Genomic DNA, 19,765 nt, shown 5'->3' on the forward strand with positions numbered 1-19,765 from the left:
CAGCATTTTTTCCAATTTTCTTTTGTGGTAAATACACACATAAGATTTACCATCTTAATCATTTTTTAAGAGTACAGTTCAGTGGTATTAAATACATTCTTAATGTCATGCAGCCATCACTACCATTTATCTCCAGAACTACTTTCATCTTGTAAAACTGAAACTCTGAACCCATTAAACAATAATTCCCCATTCCTTCCTCCCTCCAGCCCCTGGCAACCCCTTTTTCTACTTTTTTTTTTTTAAATTGAGATGGGGTCTTGCTCTGTTGTCTAGGCTGCAGTACAGTGGTGTGAACATGGCTCACTGTAGCCTTGACCTCCTGAGTTCAAACAATCCTTCAACTTCAGCCCCCTGAGTAACTGGGACCACAGGCGCATGCCACCATGCCTGGCTAATTCTTTTTAACTATTTGCAGAGATGAGGTCTCCCTATATTGCCCAGGCTGGTCTTGAACTCTTGGGCTCAAGTGATCCTCCCACCTCAGCCTCCCAAAGTGCTCAGATTATAGGTGTGAGCCACAGCACCTGACTTCTACTTTCTGTCTCTTTAATTGTTCGCTGTTCTAAGTACCTCATGTAAGTGGAATGGAGAATATTTGTCTTTTTGTGACTGGTTTATGTCACCTAGCATAATGTCCCCAATGTTCATTCATGTATACATTAGAGTTTTTTCCCTTTTTAAGGCTGCATAATATTTCAGCTTTACACACTTTTATATCAAGTTTTTTTCTTACTTATTGTATATAATAGCCCCTCTTGGTTCTGTATATAGGACAGTTAGGAAGACTATGTATATGATTATATTTAATTATTTGCATGGTAGAGATTTATAATTTGTTCTTAATTTGCAGCTTTTTTCAAGGAGCAAACCTCCAAGGGGCCTGTATGTTTATGGAGATGTTGGTAAGTGTGTTAAAATAAGTTTTGGGTGGGCAAAACAGAAAGTTTCTCAGCTTTCTCTCAGGGATGATTTCTATTTCTATCCCTCAATCTGTTACCAGCAAGGGAATAGGATGAGGCAGGGTAAGGTAGGGAGAGAAGAAAAGGGAGAGAGGGCAGTTATCTCAGCTTTTACTTTACTTCTCACAGGATACAGCTGTAGTCTAGGGCAGAATTAGTCACCATGTTAGGGTGCAAACATTATTTAATGTATAAAGTAATTAATATCAGGGAAGGAAATCAACTACAGATAGGTTATTAGACAAATCAGGATTCCATGACTCATTAACTCAGCTTAATACTTTTTTAAAAAATAAGCTGTTCTTTTTTACTTTTAATTTCCATTAATATTTCTAGTCATAACCTAAGCCCTTAGATGAATAATTTAGTCGTTATTATCTTTAATGTAGTTGATAGTAGATACTCTTAATGCATAAGTGGTAACATTTCTTTGGTCTCCCGGTTCTAGACATTGGGCAGAAAGACTCACATATTGCTGGAAACCTTCTGAGTGGTCACTTCTTTCTAGGTTTTCCTAATCATGTAGTGTCTTGCTTATGAAGTCTTCCCTGACCTCATTCTTACTGAAATATTCTGTTTTGTGGTTTCTATTTTCTTCAAACAAATCCTTTTCTCTTAGTCTTAAACCTCTCCTTGGCCACCCTCAGCCACTGATATCATGAAGGAGTTTCTACTTGGCTTTTTTGCCTCCTTGCTTTCAATTATTTCTTTGATGTCTTTTTTAATTTTTTAATTTTAATTTTTTCTAATCCCTCAGTTTACTGTCAATCAATTATTTCTTCTACTGGCGTACTCAAAACTCACATTCACATGTAACGAGGTCAGTTTTGGACCTAGACTAATATTCACACTCTAGGCTCCCCTATAGCCACAACACATTTGCGTTATGAGGGAGTGATGGCAGGGAATATTATCTTAGTAACATTTTTAGGAAAAGAAAAAAAAAGGGCATTGAATAAGTAGGTTTGTTTTTGTTTTTGTTTTGAGATGGAGTCTCTCTCTGTCACCCAGGCTGGTGCGGTGGCGCGATCTCGGCTCACTGCAAGCTCCGCCTCCCGGGTTCACGCCATTCTCCTGCCTCAGCCTCCCGAGTAGCTGGGACGACAGGTGTCTGCCATCATGCCCGGCTAATTTTTTGTATTTTTAGTAGAGACGGGGTTTCACCGTGTTAGCCAGGATGGCCTCGATCTCGTGACCTTGTGATCCGCTCTCCTCGGCCTTCCAAAGTGCTGGGATTACAGGCATGAGCCATGGCGCCCAGCCGAATAAGTAGTTTTAATGCCTTAAAGATTAAACTGTTCCTTTCTAAACTGTTCCTTCTTTTTCTAATTTGTTTACTGCTGCCTTGCATTGAATGTCCGTTTTGTATTTCCAGATTTAGCTAATCTAATAAGAGAGAATAATTTAGTTCACAAAAGTGAACATTAGAGATTGCCCCTTAAAATTCTTCAGGTTCTTGAAATTACAGAAAAGAAGGTCAAACTATTCTTTTTCTTAGTTCATTGGCTAATTGGTACTTTTGAGACCAATGTATACTTACTTCTTATTTTGAAAGCAGTTATAACAGACACTTGATCAATTTTATGTTCCTGCACCTTTGGGCACCATTAATGATTCTCATCTTGTTGTCAGGTCTCATTCTTTGCCTCCTGAGAACATCTACTTCCAGTACCTTCACTTTCATATTAAGTCATCGCTAAAATCAACAACTTTGTTCCTCCTGTTACCTTAACCACCTGACCATAAATGGAGATGGTTAAAGAAGCATAACTGCTTCCACTTCTGTAAAAGCACTTTTTTTTTTAAAACCCTATGAATGTTGTTGGATTTTAGTTTAGAAAATACAGCCATATGGTAACTAATTGAAGGGAAGCATATTACAAGTTATTCATCTGAGTGTTTGAAAGCAATAGAAAAGATGTGATAGTATGGGATGTTCATATAGTTTGGGTATGTGGCAACCTTTGTTTGGAAACATCCTTATAATATAGAGAGGGGAAGAGAAAGGAATTCTGAAATGGGAAGTGAGACGAACATTTTGGTGGCTATAATAAGTTTAGTTCAGACCACTTATAAAATATGTAATCGGCCAGGCATGGTGGCTCATACCTGTAATCCCAGCACTTTGGTAGGCCGAGGCGAGTGGATTGCCTAAGCCCAGGAGTTCAAGACCAGCCTGGGCAACATGGCAAAACCCTGTCTCCACAAAAAATACAAAAATTAGCCTGGCGTGGTGGCATGTGCCTATAGTCCCAACTACTCGAGAGGCTAAGGTGGGAGGATCACTTGAGCCTAGGAGGTCAAGGCTGCAGTGAGCCATGATTATGCCACTGCACTCCAGTCTGGGCAACAGAGTGAGACCCCCATCTCAAAAATGAAATAAAATAGGTAATAAAAGATCAAGTTTTCATTTGAGGGGCTCTCTGTATGGGAGAGTAGCCTCAAAATGCCACCATAAGCTCTTATTCTTTATTCTTTTCCTTTGTTGGACTTGGGAAACAGGTATTAAATTTTAACAAGGCTGGGCATGGTGGCTCATGCCTGTAATCTCAGCACTTTGGGAGGCTGAGGCAGGATGATTGCTTAAGACCAGGAGTTTGAGACTAGCCTGGACAACCAGGTGAGACCCCGTCTCTACAAAAAAATTAAAAAATTAGCTGAGCATGGTGGTGTGTGCCTGTGGTTCCAGCTACTCAGTAGGATGAGGTGGGAGGATCACTTGAGCCTGGGAGATCAAGGTTGCAGTGAGTTGAGATTGCACCACTGCACTCCAGCCTGGGCTACAGAGTGAGGCCCTATCTTAAAAATAAATAAATAAGTAAATTGGGCTAGGTGCGGTGGCCCACGCCTATAATGCCAGCAACTTTGGGGGGCTGAGGGGGGCGGGTCATTGAGGTCAGGATTTCAGACCAGCCTGGCCAAAATGGCGAAACCCCGCCTCTACTAAAAGTACAAAAATTAGCCGGGTGTGGTGGTGGGTGCCTGTAGTCACAGCTACTCAGGAGGCTGAGGCAGAGGTTGCAGTGAGCCGAGATCGCACCACTGCACTCCAGCCTGGGCAACAGAGCAAGACTCTGTCTCAAAATAAATAAATAAATACATAAGTAAATAAAATAAAAATAAATAAATAAACATGCTTGAGCTCAGGAGTTCGAGACCAGCCTGGGCAACATAGGGAGACCTCATCTCTTATGTTTTTTTTTTTTTTTAAGAAAAATTTAAATAAATAAATACTTTTTAAGGAGACTTCATGGGATAGAGAATACCTACCTGGTAGCACTCCCTTCCCACTTTTCATTCTTGCACTCTATTTGGGCTTTGTCCTGGTCACTTCACCTCTTTCTTCGCAGATGTGTTGAGATGATTGACTCAGATGGATCCTAAATCCTGGGAACTGCAGTAGGGGTGATGTATGAGTTGGAGGGATTATTATCATGGTTCAATCTTGAATTATTTTTGTTATAAAATGTTTATCACATCTCATATAGAAGCCAAAAGCTGTGGTAGTAGTATTTTGTGACTTCATTCATACCCTACAGCTGGCTTTCTCACAACAGAGCCTCAGCTCTTGACCAGCTGACTGCGGTGGTGATGGCAGGGTTAATGATTTCTCTGGTACACTAGAAGAGAATAAAAGTACATTTTGCTTATCAGCCCCTTTCCTGCTGCCTCCTGGTTTCACCTCACCTGTTTCACATTGATTCAGATTCTAATTTCACCAGGTGAAAGGTAGGCTGGTTTTAAGGTTAGGAGTTAGGAAGCATAGTTCTCCCTGGCTTGGATGTAGGGATACATGTGCCTACTACACACCTAGGCTGTATTATAGAACCTATTGCTCCTGTGCTACAAACCTGTACAGCATGTTACTGTATTGAATACTGTAGGCAGTTGTAACGCTGTGGTATTTGTTTATCTAAACATATCTAAACAGAGAAGGTGCAGTAATAATACAGTGTAATAGATAAAATATGGGATGCCTGTTTGACCATGAATGGACTGGAAGTTGCTCTGAATGAATCAGTGAGTGAGTGGTGAGTGGATGTGAAGGCTGAGGACATTTCTGTATACCACTTTATACAAGATGTTATCAGTGCTGTGTACTTGGGCTACACTAAATTTATAAAAAAAATTAATTGTACTTCCATGTTAGGATAGCTATGACATCACTAAGTGATAGAAGTTTTTCAGCTTCTTTATAATCTTTTGGGACCACCATTGTATATGTGGTCCATTGTTGACCAAAATGTCATTATATGCGTTACTGTTTATAGAAATGCAGTGGATTTTTTGATGACCTTGTATCCTGTGATCTTGCTAAATTTAATTATTAACTCTAGTGGTGATTTGGTAGATTCTTTAGGATTTTTTTTGTGTATACAATTAGGTCATCTGCCAATAAAGATAATTTTACTTCTTTAAATTTTTATGCCTTTTATTTCTTTTTGCTGTCTCCTTGCGCCAGCTAGGACCCGAGTACCATGTTGAATAGAAGTAGTGCGTGTAGACATCCTTGCCTGTGTCAAATTGTAGGGGAGAAGTGTGCAGTCTTTTACAAATAAGCATATTAACTATATGTTTTAAAAAATGTATTCAATTGTTTTTATTATGGTAAAACACGTAACATAAAATTTTCCCTTTTAAACATTTCCAGTGTATGATTCAGTATCATTAAGTCTATTCACATTGTTGTACAACTATTACCACCATCCATTTTCACAACATGAGTGTAGACATCCTTGCCTTTGTCAAATTGTAGGGGAGAAGTGTTCAGTCTTTTACCAATAAGCATATTAACTAAAGCTTTTTAAGAATGTATTTAATTGTTTTTATTATGGTAAAACACATTACATAAAATTTACCCTTTTAAACATTTTCAGTGTATAATTCAGTAGTATTGTCTGTTCACATTGTTGTACAACTATTACCACCATCTATCTTCAGAACATTTTTATCTTCCCAAACTGAAACTCTGTGTCCATTAAATAACAACATCCTATTCTACCTCTCTCCCACATTTTCCACATCCCACCCCCTGACTCCCCTGGCCTGGCAACCACCATTCTACTTTCTGTCTTTATGAATTTGATTATTCTTCAGTACCTTATATAAATGGAATCATATAATATTTGTCCTTTTGGGTCTGGATTATTTTACTCAGCAAAATATTTTCAAGATTCATCCATATTATTGTGTATTGCATATGAGTTGGATTCCTTTTTAAGGCTGAATAATATACTTGGTATTCATGGGGGATTGGTTTCAGGATGCCCTTGGATACTAAAATTTGAGGATGCTCAAGTCCCTTATGTAAAATGGTGTAGCATTTGCATATAAACTTTGTGTGTTGTCCTGTACACTTTAAATCCTCTAGATTACTTATAACAATGTAAATGGTACATAAATGCTATAATAGTTGTTATACTATATTGTTTTTTGTTTATGATGATGATGATTATTATTTTGAAGCAGGGTCTCGCTCTGTCGCCCAGGTCCTGAAGTGTAGTGGCGTGATCTCAGCACACTGCAACCTCCACCTTCTGGGCTTAAGCGATCCTCCTGCCTCAGCTTTTCGAGTAGCTGGGACTACAGGCATGCACCACAATGCCCAACTAATTTTTATATTTTTTTGTGGAGATGGGATTTTGCCATATCACCTGGGCTGGTCTCGAACACCTGGACTCAAGTAATCTGCCTGCCTTGGACTCCCAAATTGCTGGGATTATAGGTGTGAGCCACTCCACCTGTTCCTTATATTATTTTTTATTTTAAAAAATATTTTTGATCCACTGTTGGTTGAATCTGGGGATGTAGAAACTAGATACAGAGGGCCAACTGTAACATTTTATGTATATACCACTTTTTGTTTATCCATTCATCCATTAATGGATGTTTGGGTTGTTCCATCTTTTGACTATTGTGAATAATTCTGCTGTGAATATTGAAGTGTAAATATTTGTTTGAATCCCTGCTTTCGGTTGTTTTGTGCATATACTCAGAAGTGGAATTGCTGGATCCTATGGTCACACAATGTTTAATTTTTTTTTTTTTTTTGGACACAAAGTCTCTCTCTGTTCCTTAGGCTGGAGTGCAGTAGCACGATCATAGCTCACTGCAACCTTGAACTCCTGGGCTCAAGCAATCCTCCCATTTCAGCATCCTGAGTAGCTGGGACTACAGGCATGCACCACCAAACCTGGCTAATATTTTAAATTTTTAGTAGAGATGAGATCTCACTATGTTGCCCAGGCTGGTCTTGAACTCCTAGGCTCAAGCAATTCTCCCTCCTCGGCCTCCCAAAGTGCTGAAATTATAGGCGTGAACCACTGCACTTGGCCTGTGTTTAATTTTTTTGAAGAACTGCCATACTGTTTTCCACAGTGACAGTACCATTGTTATTCTCACCAGCAATGCACAGGTTCCAATTTTTATACATCCTTGCTAACACTTGTTATTTTCTTTTTTTTTTTAATAGTCGTTCTAATGTATGTGAAGTGGTATCTTGTAGTTTTGATTTGCTTTACCCTAATGATTAGTGAATGCATTTTTGGTTAGATAATTCATGACTTTATTCTGAATCTATAAGTATACTACACTGCATGCAGCAGAATTTGAAACTTTATTAACTTTTCTGGGTAAATATAATTATTTAAAATCTACTGCTAATCACTATATCAAGAGATACTGTACTGAATATTTTTGCAATGAATGACTTTCCATCAAAGTGACTTCTTTATTAAAAAAATGTTTGGTGGATTGTTTTTTCATATACAAAAGCACTCTGACATTCAAATGGCATGGGCCCAGTGTCATCTTGTGGCTTGAAGGAAACCCAAAAGATAAGACTTAGATCTTCTTAACTTTCTGAAGTGCCTTTGGATTCTAGTAATTGCAAAGGAATTACTAGACAGGAAGTGATCTTGTGGTGGTGGGAGACGGGGAAGCAGGGAGGATGTGAGACTGGACTAGCACATGCTAGCCTGGCTTACTGAGGAATGCCAGGTACAAACTGAGCTTGGGCCACTGACCCGAATGCCCTAGGCTTTCTGAGAGGGAATAAGGCATTTTATGCTGCCTGCATTAAATGCTCAGGCTGTTGGATATTCAATTACAGTAGTTTCCCCTTATTCACAGAGGATAGTTCCAGTGGATGCCTGAAACCTCACATAGTACTGAACCCTATGTTTTTTTTTTTTTTGTTTGTTTTTTAAGATGGAGTCTCTCTCTTGTCGCCCAGGCTGGAGTGCAGTGGCACGATCTCACTGCAACCTCCGCCTCCCAGGTTCAAGCTATTCTTCTGCCTCAGCCTCCTGAGTAGTTGGGATTACAGGCACCCACCACCATGCCCAGCTAATTTTTGTACTTTTAGTAGAGACAGGGTTTTGCCATGTTGACCAGGCCTGTCTCAAACTCCTGACCTTAGGTGATCCACCCACCTTGGCCTCCCAAAGTGCTGGGATTATAGGTGTGAGCCACCACGTCTGGCCTATATACTATGTTTTTAACAGAGAAGGCCACTAAGTGACCAGCGAGAGGGCAGTGAATACAGTGTGGATATGCTAGACAAAGGGATGATTTATGTCCTGGGTGGGATGGAACGGGGTGACATGAGGCCTCTTCATGCTACTCAGGATAGCCACACAATTTAATATTTATGAATTGTTTATTTTTGGAGTTTTCCATTTAATATTTTTAGACTATGGTTGATTGTGGGCCTTGAGTAACTGAATTCTCAGATAAGAGGGTTCTACTACTAATGCGATTGTAGTCATTAAAAGTTTTAGAGTGTTGAAAATTAGATAATTTAATTACAAGGATTGACTGTATCAGAATTTCCTCAAGTAGGCTTTATTTTGAGAGATCTATATTCTCAGCTTTTAAAAATAGAAGTGTTACAATTGACAGTTCTCTAGCTCTAATCTACATATGTGATTCATGTTCAATATTTATGTTAGATACTAATCTTTATATTTCATCTTTCTTCTCTTTTTTTTTTTTTTTGTTTTGAGATGGGGGTCTCGCTATGTTTCCCAGGCTGGTCTTGAACTCTTGGGCTCAGGCAATTCTCCCATCTTGGCCTCCCAAAGCGCTGGGATTTTAGGCATGAGCCACTGTGCCCAGCCTCTTATTTTTCATTTTCGAATTTTCCCATAGTGCCTAAAACAGTTCCTTATGCATAGTAATGACCCAGTAAATATTTAATTAAGTTATTTTATTTATGCTAGTGTCTTTTGGAAGAGAAGACTGTAAATCTTGCCAGTTTATGCACATAGTTTTCAGGGGGAAATAGCCCATGTAATGTTAACTAAATGTTGTATTTCCTATAAACAGGATTTTAACAGAAAAGAGTAATATTAACATTTTATTTTTAGCTAGTTTAACATACAAAGTAAGCTCCCCCTTCTAAAGAAGTGACATAGTCTTCAGCTTCCTAGCGGAAGAGTATGGTTTCATTATCTCAAAGCTAATGAACAATCATTACAGCAATCAGTACATACTATTTAATAGTATTCTTAAATTTTTTTTTATTTTTAAGGTACAGGAAAAACAATGGTGATGGACATGTTTTATGCTTATGTGGAAATGAAGAGGAAAAAACGGGTTCATTTTCATGGTTTCATGCTAGATGTGCACAAAAGTAAGCAATGATCTGAAAGAAGTGATTTTTTCAGTGCGGAAACACTACAAAATGGTTTTCTTCATTGAATGAACATATACTCTTTAAAAATTAGATTTTTGCTTGCAGTAAGATTTTATTTGGTTCCATTTGTTTTGTGCTATGTTGAAACAGTCAGTAATGTGTCCAGAGTTGGTCCTTAAGACCAATTTAATACTTTCAAATCAGAGAACAGAGATTGCTGTATGAAGCTCAGGCATTTTCTGTTTCTACTAAGGGCCAATAAAAAAAGTGTTAAAAATGCACCTGTTTAAATAAGTGATTCTTGATTAGGCCCTTTACTCTGTGTTACCTTAGCATGTAGGCATTCAGTTTGAGTACGCATGTAAGCTTTATTGCTTTGCTAGTGATCTTACGTTATTTCACTTTTGCATGATTTGTTTACCAGCTGCACTGTAACCTCCCCAGAGCAGGAATCATGTGTTTTTTTCCTCTAATACTTGCAGCATTTAGTACACACATAATGAATGAAGTGGACTGGCCTTAGCGTATTAGGCTAGAGATAAGGGTGCATTTCGATTGCATATGCTAGACATAACATGCACTACTTGGGCAGGATCACATCCTCTGCTCTCATCCCTGAAATAAAGGACTAAGGTGGATGTGTTGATGCATCTAATCACTTGTCTATTACCTTGTCATTTCTGAAATGATTAAAGAGTAGAAATGAAATGACCTTGAAGTTTCCTTACAACTATAAGAACATAATAATATTTGAACCAACTTATTTTGTAGAGAAAATGCAAACAATTTCAATGATCAAATTTGATTTTACATGGAGTTTAAACTTAATTTTATGTCCATACTAAAGTTTCATTTAGAGATTTTAAAAATATGTTATAATTGTCTAAAATGTACTAATATATTTCATCTGTGTTTAATTTCATGCATTTAAGGAATACATCGCCTTAAACAGAGTTTGCCAAAAAGGAAACCAGGATTCATGGCTAAATCATATGACCCAATAGCTCCCATAGCCGAAGAAATCAGCGAAGAAGCATGTCTCCTATGTTTTGATGAATTTCAGGTGAAGTAGAGATTTTTCATAGATACAGAATGGTATATTGAATGAGGTATGAAGATTTAAATTTTGCTCCTGATTTTATCATTGGTTTATAAGGTGATTTGACACATTATCTCTTACTGCTTCAATTTTACTATCTAGTTCAGGAGCTGGCAAATCACAACCTGCACAGCTGCACAGGGCAAATCTGACCTTCCTGTTTTTTTATGGTTAGTGAGAAAAGAAGAGTGTATACACACATACACACACACATGCACGTGTACACACACACACATATTTTAAGACACAGGGTCCTGCTCTGTCACCCAGGCCCAGGCTGGAGTGCAGTGGCATAATCATAGCTCATTATAACCTCAAACTCCTGGGTTCAACTTCCCGCCTCAGCTTCCTGAGTAGCTGGAACTATAGGCTCATGCACCATACCTAGCAAATTTTTAAAAACAATTTTGTAGAGATTAGGTCTCATTATGTTTCCCAGGCTGGTTTCAAACTCCTGGCCTCAAGTGATCCTCCAGCTTCAGCCTCCCAAAGTGCTGAAATTACAGGCATGAACCATGACACCCAGCCAAGTTTTTGTAATTTTAAAGGTAGCTGAAAGAAGAAGAAAAAGAAGAAAGTACAAAAGAGACCCTATATGGCTTGCAAAGCCTAAAATATTTACTATTCAGTCTTTTATACAAAAAGTCTGCCCACCTCTAAATTTTGGTCAATGACTGTACATCTCCCCTACACCACAAAGATAATGTAATTATTATAAAACAATGTCTTTAAAGATGTTTAAGTATTTTTAAAAAGTGTTATATAAAGAACAAGTGATTCATCTCATTTAAGCCTCACAACATATGTATCTGTGATAAAGGGAGGGAATTGCCTTAGTTGAACTTTTAAAGTTTCTCTTAGTTTTAGGATTCTCTGAAATTATGCGTTTAAATTGGTAGTGAGTTATTTCCTGTTCTTCTGTGTTTTATAATCTGGATTAGTGGGAAGATGATATGGCCAAGATGCTTTTATCCCAAAGCATGCATGATTGGTCTCCTTTAGCAACTGGTACACATAGCTAACAATAGTCTAGATTTATGATGGAGGGGAAAGAATTTTCACCAGCAATGCTGTTACACTAAACCATCTGGGGAAGAGGGATCTTTGCTTCTTTCTTCCTTCAGTCATAATAAGACAGACTAGACTCACCTTTGTATTTAGAACTGCAAAGGTCTTCCAAGTAAAGGCTTTATGGAAAAGAACAGATGCTCTCCTGCCGCTCTGAAGAGGCATACTAACCACATCAATGTTTTGCAGGAGAAGGGCCTCATTGAGTTGTTTGAAAAAGCACTGACTTAACAGTTACGCTGCTTTCAAGAACAAAAGTCAGTGGTGAATCAATAGAGGCCATTTCTCTTGATTTTCCATTACTAGCCTTTTAACCAAATATCTCTAAATAAAACTGAACTGGCATAGTTACAATTTTGATTAAGGTATTGAAGTTAAATTTTTAAAGAGGTTTATTAATACCTAGCCTTTGTAAAATGATCCGTAGTTTACAGTGTGTTTTTACATCCTTATCTCATTTAATTCTGCAAAATAGTTGATATCTCCACATGGAGATGAGAAATCTAAAGGCATTAGAATTTCCTAGGTATCATGTAAAAATCATTACCCTTAATTTTAAAAATGTAGATTTCAAAACTTTCAGAGAAATGATTGGCTTTTTTATTTTTATTTTTATTTTTTTTGAGATGGAGTTTTGCTCTTGTTGCCTAGACTGGAATGCAATGGCGTGATCTTGGTTCACTGCAACCTCTGCCTCCTGGGTCAAGCGATTCTTCTGCCTCAGCCTCCTGAGTAGCTGGGATTACAGGTGGGCGCCACCATGCCCAGCTAATTTTTTTGTATTTTTAGTAGAGACGGGGTTTCACCACGTTGGCCAGGCTGGTCGCGAACTCCTCACCTCAGGTGATCCACCCGCCTCAGCCTCCCAAAGTGCTGGGATTACAGGTGTGAGCCACCAAGCCCGGCCTGATTGGCATGTTTTTATGGCATAAGCGTATTGGAAGGCAAGACTAAGAAGGTTAGGATGCTATGAAAATCTGGCTGTGCAAAGCACATGATCCTGAAGAAGATACAGAGCAAGCAGGGCAACTTGCCCAGTCGGTGCAGCAGACATAGTGTCTAGGGCTCATGATACTTTTAGGGATCAAGAAAATATTTTAATTTCTTTTAAAATTTGTGGACATAAATGAATATATCAATAATGACTCCAGCCTGTATCTGTCTATTTTGTATTATATTTGTCCTTATACCAACATAGTCGTAATGTTTTTTTTAATTGAGGATGGGGCTTATGAAAGTAAAAGTTCCTAGGGCTTACAAGAGTCATAATGCCACCTTGATAGTGAAGTCCTACCAAAAACCTGCCTGGTTGTACTGACATACGCCATTGGGTTTAGATTTTGAAAGGTTGATATATAACTAGAAAGAAGGAAACAAAAACAACTGTCAGAACACTAATGTTCCAAATGAACTGAGTCTTGCAAAGAAATGCAGGCCACAGAAAGGATTTTTCAGATTACATGTTGAGTGTAAGAGAGATCCAGGGGAGACAGGCTCTTATAAAATGCTGCTTGCTGATGGAGAGAAAGCATATGTGATAGAGATCCCTGTTATTGCCTGCCCTGTCCAGATTGCTTTGATATTTATTCGTTCATTGACTTATTCATCTCAAGGATGCCTTGAAGGCCCTTATTCCGTATCACAGGACAGGGCCCTATCTGTCCCATAGCTAAATGGACCATGCCTGGACAGCTGATCTATAAGTAGCTAATCCACAATCTCCTCAGCAGCCTTGGACTTGTATGGTGTGGCTTGGCGAATGGGCCAGTCGTAGACCCTCTCTATTGAATTTCAACTAAATGGCACAGAGGGAAGCTCTTCTTAGTAATGAAACAGAAACAAAGAAATATAGAAAACAATGGAGCTCCAGTTCCCATAAGGTGCCATCAGTATTGTCCCCATCCTGGAGTTTCAAGTAAATCTCTTTTCTTCAGCTGGATCTCCAGTGCCTATTTCTTACAAACAGTCTTGATGAGAATAGAACTATTCAAGTCATATTTTGCTCCCATCTGCTATGTGAAGACGTATTTCCCTATGATCTGTAAAAGATAGCATAAACATTGGTAAGAAGTACTGTGAGGAAATGTCACTTTCCTTAATATGAAATCTCTTACCTCCAGTGGAAGAATTAATCGGTGAGCTAAAGCCCAGGAAGAGAAAGATGAGGTATCTGCTAGGAATGCTTTTGGCCACAGGAAACAGAAAACCCAACTTAAAAGGGCTTGTACTCTAACGGGGAAATATTCTGTTATATAAGGTAGTGTCATTTTCCTTGCTCAAACCCTTCTGCTTCCTCTCTGACCTTGTCTCCTACAGGTTCAGCCTCACTCATTGCTTCCTACTGTTCCCAATACTATTTTCTTCATAGATTAAGGAACCGCAGTTAGTAGTTGGGTATTATACCAACTACTTATTTCTCGCAGGGCTCTGAAGAAAACATGCACAGAGATGACAAAACAAGACAATACCAAATTGATTGCTTTCATTTGATCCCAAATTTTAGTGTAGCATTTTTTTTCTGTTCCCAATTATTGCATAATATAGCATTCTTGTATGTTAGAGTTGACAACATGGGAGACCCTATTCCCCTGAGCAAGTTTGGCCTGAATGTCCTAGAATGCAAAAATGTTAATAGTCTTGCTCTTTTATTTCCTTTACAATTCCAACTTGAATCTTGGAGATTACTGCTGCATGCAAGAAAAGGCTGATATCTGCATATACCCAGTGTTAGCAGAGCCAGAGAAAGTGAAAATATAAGGGCAAGAGTGTGCCCCCTAAGGGAAGAAGTGATCTCTGCTAGTTTCAGTATCCTGAACTGTCTTCTACAGGTCTTAAAGAAGTTTCTCCAATACACCAAAATTAGATGATCACAAGTCCAAATCTCTACTTATCCCCCTTCCCTAAGACTCAAGAGGGTGAAATATACTCCAAAATGTTGCTGCACCAGCACTCTGATCCCCACCATCCACACAATGTATAATGAGCAAGCAGAGCCTTTGCACTGGGGATTCTTTCTGCACAGAGTGGTCCCTCTGTTCTGAGAGCCCCCAGCTAAATTGGGGTTCCAGCACCAGAGCGGCTGGCAACCCTGCCCTAACAGGAAATGCAGGGAGCTGGACATAGGTGTTTACAGCATGCCTTTCACAGGGTACTTCTTTCACCTGGAGGATGGCCTAATGCCTGGTTGTCTGACCCATGACCAGGGGGTCCCTCACACAGGAAACTTGTTTATACTGGCATATGCCTTTGTGGCTCTTGTCTGACCTATGTCTAGTTTATGCCTGTCTGACCATTGCTCTGGCACTGGGAGCCTGATCTTGTGTTCTTCCTGGCATCCCAGGAAAATCCTGGCCTGGCGCAGACCCTGGTTCTTCAGATGGAAGGTGCAAATCAATACACCACTACAATAGAAAATAAGTTCAAAGATTGATTATTTACAGATGCTGGGCAGGGAGGGAGCAATGAGTCAGAAGGCCAGTCTTTCGTCTCTGGTCACAGGAGGCAGTAATGAAGAGTCAGGCAGAGAGAGCGAGTATGGCAACTAGCAGCATGCGTGTATGTGTGTATTTTATATATATGTAGGAATAGGACGGGGTAACTATGTTTGTGAGCAAAAGCCTGAATCGTTCATTTAAAGTAAAGGAAGCAGCAGGAAAAGTGAGGAGCCCCATCTTGTAAGCAAGAGCTATGCCTCTAAGCTCTTATCTCTGGCCACAGGCTTGAGCCATTGGGTTCTACTTTTAATGCCTAGGCAGCAACCGTTGCTGTGTGGTTTCCCTCACACCCTAACATATTCCTAAGAGGAACTCCCTCATTTCATCATATCTTTGCTCAATTACCTCCTTAACAAGGCCCATCTTAACACCCTATTTGAAATTGCAGCTTACCGTTGACCCCCACGCTTCTGATGCCCCTTACCCACCTTTTTTCCCATATCATATATCACCTTTTAACATATTATATGTAATTTACTTATTTATTGTGTTTATTGTTTATCTGTATTCCCAGAATGTAAACTTGAAGGCATGAATCTTTATTAATTGATGTCTCAGGTTTCTAGGACAGTGTCTGAGAATGAATGAATAAGTAGTGAATAAATGAATGAATGAATGAATGAATGAATCTAATACCAAATGAAAACTGTGGAAGTGGTTCCCATATTAAGTCCCACTCCCCTTACATATAATAGCATTTCTCAAGCAAAAGCAGCATTTACAGAACCCAAGGTATATTATAACTTCAACCCACATTTTTTCCTGTCATCATTCTGAATTATCTGAACATTTTTGTCTAATTGAATACATAAAAAATGGTGTCTTGTTTTAATTTGTATTCCTTTAGGAAATAATATGGTTGATTTTTTTTCATGTTTGTTTACATGCTAGTTAAATCCATCTTTTATGAACTATTTGAGGTATTGCCCATTTATTTATTAGAATGCTTATATTCCATCTATTATATATGTTCTATAATATTAGTTACTGTTTATTGAGTGTTTTTCTATGTGCCTGTGTTCTTAATAACTGTATAATGCTAAATATAATTCTAGCTACAGCTAAAATTCTATGTAGCTATACATTAATAATACAGAATTATATTAATACTAGCATATATACCATACATAGGTAATAGTCAAAGTTAATGGTCTCTCATTTCTTGAGAGTTTACTTTATGTCTCATAACAATATTGCAAGGTAAGTATTATTACTGCTTTCGTTGCATTGATGAGGAAATTGAGGGTCAGAGAGGTTCAGTAACTTGACCAAGGTCACACAACTGGTAACTAACAGTTTAAGTCCAGCACTAATGCTCTTGTTTACCAGTAACAGCTATGCTATACATTTTCCTTAGTATATAAAGTCTTGTATTATGTGTTTAAATATACAGTTCTAGAGCTGGGTGGGGTTTTGGTAGATGTTTTAGTGATGGAACCTAAAAATTATCCTTAAGCCTATTAAGCCTAGTACAATACTTGCTGATTTATTAGAAAAGAGTTTTTAAGGCACTTTATTCTTAGTGACAGTATATCTACAATCACCACTTCACTTTTAAAATGGAATCGTGTTAGTAGCCTTGATTTTTAGCTAGTTATTATTGGCCTTTAGGTAGTGTTAATTAATATAATATTTATTTTACTAGGGAGACGAATGGTAATTATTGCTGCTTAAAAACATGGATATACTCCTTTTTTGTGCTCTTGAATTTAAGGAATTTTAAAGATTATGTTTTGGTAAGCATTCAGATTACACTTGCAGAATGCTCTTCATTAGTTTGGTCTTCCTTACTAAGTGTAGAATTTCAGCTTTTTTTAACTTTTAGGTTCAGGGGTGTGTGTGCAGGTTTGTTATATAGGTAAACATGTGTCACAAGAGTTTGCTGTACTGATTATTTCGTCACCCAGGTACTAAGTCTAGTAGCCAATGGTTCTTTTTTCTGCTCTTCCCCCTCCTCCCACCCTCTACACTCAAGTAGGCGCATTTCAGTTTTACCTGAGGTGTTAGATACACGGTTCTTACCTTGGTTGAGAAATGTGTTTGGATAGGTTTTTTTGTTTTGTTTTTTGTTTTTAACATGTGTTTTGGTTGGTGAAATAAATAATAGCTTATCTTCAGAGTTTTCCTTAGGATCTTCATTATGTCCTCTTGGAATATTTATGTTACATGTTAAACTGTTTATGATTCTGAAGACATCAGATTAGTGAGGAAAACTGATTTTTAAAAGTGTTATTTCTTCATATCTCTTCTGAGAGGGACACTGAATAGATGTTTTACTAATATGGGTCCAGAAAAAAAAAAAAAGAATTCTGATGAGCAGAAGATCATGCAAAATCCTTCTCTATCAGCTATCAATATCATTTAAAAAATAGGTTTAACCATTTTTATGAAGCAGGAAGAAAGCTATTAAAAACTGCTAATAAAAAGTAGGTGCTTATTTTTGTGCTAATCCTAATTACTGATAATGCATGCTTATGTTTGTCACTCATTATATGGCACTGTACCAATCAGTGGATGACTGAGACTCAAGCACTCACACATGTAAATTAACCATTAGATTTTTTTTCTTTTTTACTTAAGTGAGTCATAATGGAAAGCAACTCTAGGTTATAAAAAAATCTTTTCTCTTTAATGCTAATGAAATGTCTCCACTCTCTGTATTAGCAGACTACCCTTATTGGTAATCTGTAGCCTTCTCTTTTGTTCGTGGTGGTAATGAAATGCTGGGTACTGAAAAAGCCAGCTCTCCAAGAATGTGTGGCCAATTGTCTTCTGTTCACTTATACTGTAAAATTACTGTTCCCCGGCAAGGCCGAACAAGTGCGGGGACAAGATCAAAAGAGTATACATTGGCACCCGGCTACAGCAAGTGACTCCTGCTTTATTAATTAGTCATAGCTTCTCCAAGCTAATTTACTCTGATAGGGCAAAAACATTCTGAAATATAAAAACAGCAAATTATAACTCAACCACAAGCCTTTACTGTTTGCTTTCTTCAACTTTCAGTTTAAACCTTTGCATTATGTTACAAGCTAAATGTCCCTTCAGTTTTCTAAACCTTAGGGCACAAAAGCTATTTTACATTTTTTTCAAAGACATTAATCATACAGTCAAATGACCATTTTTATTCTCTAAAATCGGGTAAACTTTCATTGATACTGTTCTTTTAAAAAGTCAGTGTATTGGCAATGTAATTTAAAAGTGCAGTTGCTATTAAAATGTGCAAGCTCGTTCTGTCCTCTCATCAGAAATGCCACTGGTGTGCAAGCATTTGAAAAGGACTTTCTCTGTCAGTGTTTTTGCGGAAGCCAAATTTGACAGTGATCCTAAACTCCAAATTAAATAATATCAGCACCACTTTCCTTTTCATTTAATCACCATTTTGAAGTTCCTGAAGTCTTTTTAATGTAAGGAATCTTTAGCAGTTTTTTAGTTATAACCTGAGACAGCAAAAAAAAAAAAAAAGTACATCTCTATTTCATGGTTTTGTTGTTTTCAGGTGGGAAAGAAATAATTAAAGCTTTGAGGAAGATATTAGCTGTAAAAAGAAAAGTGATTTAGACCTGTGCAACCCAGGTTATTGTTAATTGCATTATAACCATTCGGTTTGTAACTTTTAGTATTTTGATTTAATTGAAAGAATTCACCAATTTTTATGTCCTCTAATGGGGTTTAAAAATAACAATGTACTATATCTTGTGGATATATGTAAAGCAAGTTGTACTGAGATTATTTGAAATGTGCTATCAAAGAAAGATCAAAACATTTTTACACTGGGAGTATCTAAAGTCCATGTTATTATATACTTAGGGGAAGTTGCAATGATTGATGTCAATCTTCATTACACATTTATTTTTGGAGTCAACTTCTTTCCCTTCTTAATTGTTGTCTTTGTGAATTTTAAAAGCCTTTAGAAAAAGTTACATCATTAAGCTTACTTCGTAATTGTGAATTTAAAAAATAATTTTAGAAAAGATCAATAAACCTAACTTGGATGGAATAGTTTCATCTGTATTATGCATTTCTTGTATTGTCACAAGTTATTTTTTTAAGGGACTATATTAGCCATTCTTGAAAGGTTTTTTTTTTTTTTTGGTGGAAGGAATATTTGTGTTTGTGAAGGTTAGCAGAGGCTGGCTGTGCTGGAAGTGACTGCAGTGCCTTTTGATTATTCATGGACAGTAATAGAAGGCACTTAAAAAGAACAATGAAATTGCTTATTTTTGTGATGGGCCATCTGTTGAATTGTTTTGTGCAACAATTGCACAATAGTATCTATGTCATATCATTCTATTTTCAACAGCAGCTGATTATGTCTCACTGGCTACTTGTCCTTATTTCTAAAGGCCCATGACCATTTAAAGTCACCTTTCCAGGGACCTTTGCCAGAAAGGTATTAGAAATCTCAAACAGCCTGTGTATTTTATTATTATTATTTTTTCATCTCTCTTTTTTGAGGGGGTGTGGGAAGCGGGTGGGAAGAGGAGGAGGGTGTGTGTTGGTC

General features: G+C 37.8%; 1 protein-coding gene across 2 annotated transcripts in view; it reads left to right on the forward strand.

Annotated features, from left to right (window-relative positions):
- AFG1L (AFG1 like ATPase) overlaps window positions 1-19,765 on the forward strand; it is a 237,570-nt gene that overhangs the window by 50,942 nt on the left and 166,863 nt on the right. For both annotated transcript variants that reach the window (XM_024929329.4, XM_024929330.4), the window contains exons 3-5: window positions 854-905; window positions 9,496-9,597; window positions 10,533-10,663. In XM_024929329.4, the coding sequence (XP_024785097.1) occupies window positions 854-905; window positions 9,496-9,597; window positions 10,533-10,663 (285 nt within the window). The remainder of the gene's footprint in view (window positions 1-853; window positions 906-9,495; window positions 9,598-10,532; window positions 10,664-19,765) is intronic.

Source organism: Pan paniscus, chromosome 5 (assembly GCF_029289425.2).
Source record: "Pan paniscus chromosome 5, NHGRI_mPanPan1-v2.0_pri, whole genome shotgun sequence".
Lineage (NCBI taxonomy): Eukaryota > Metazoa > Chordata > Mammalia > Primates > Hominidae > Pan > Pan paniscus.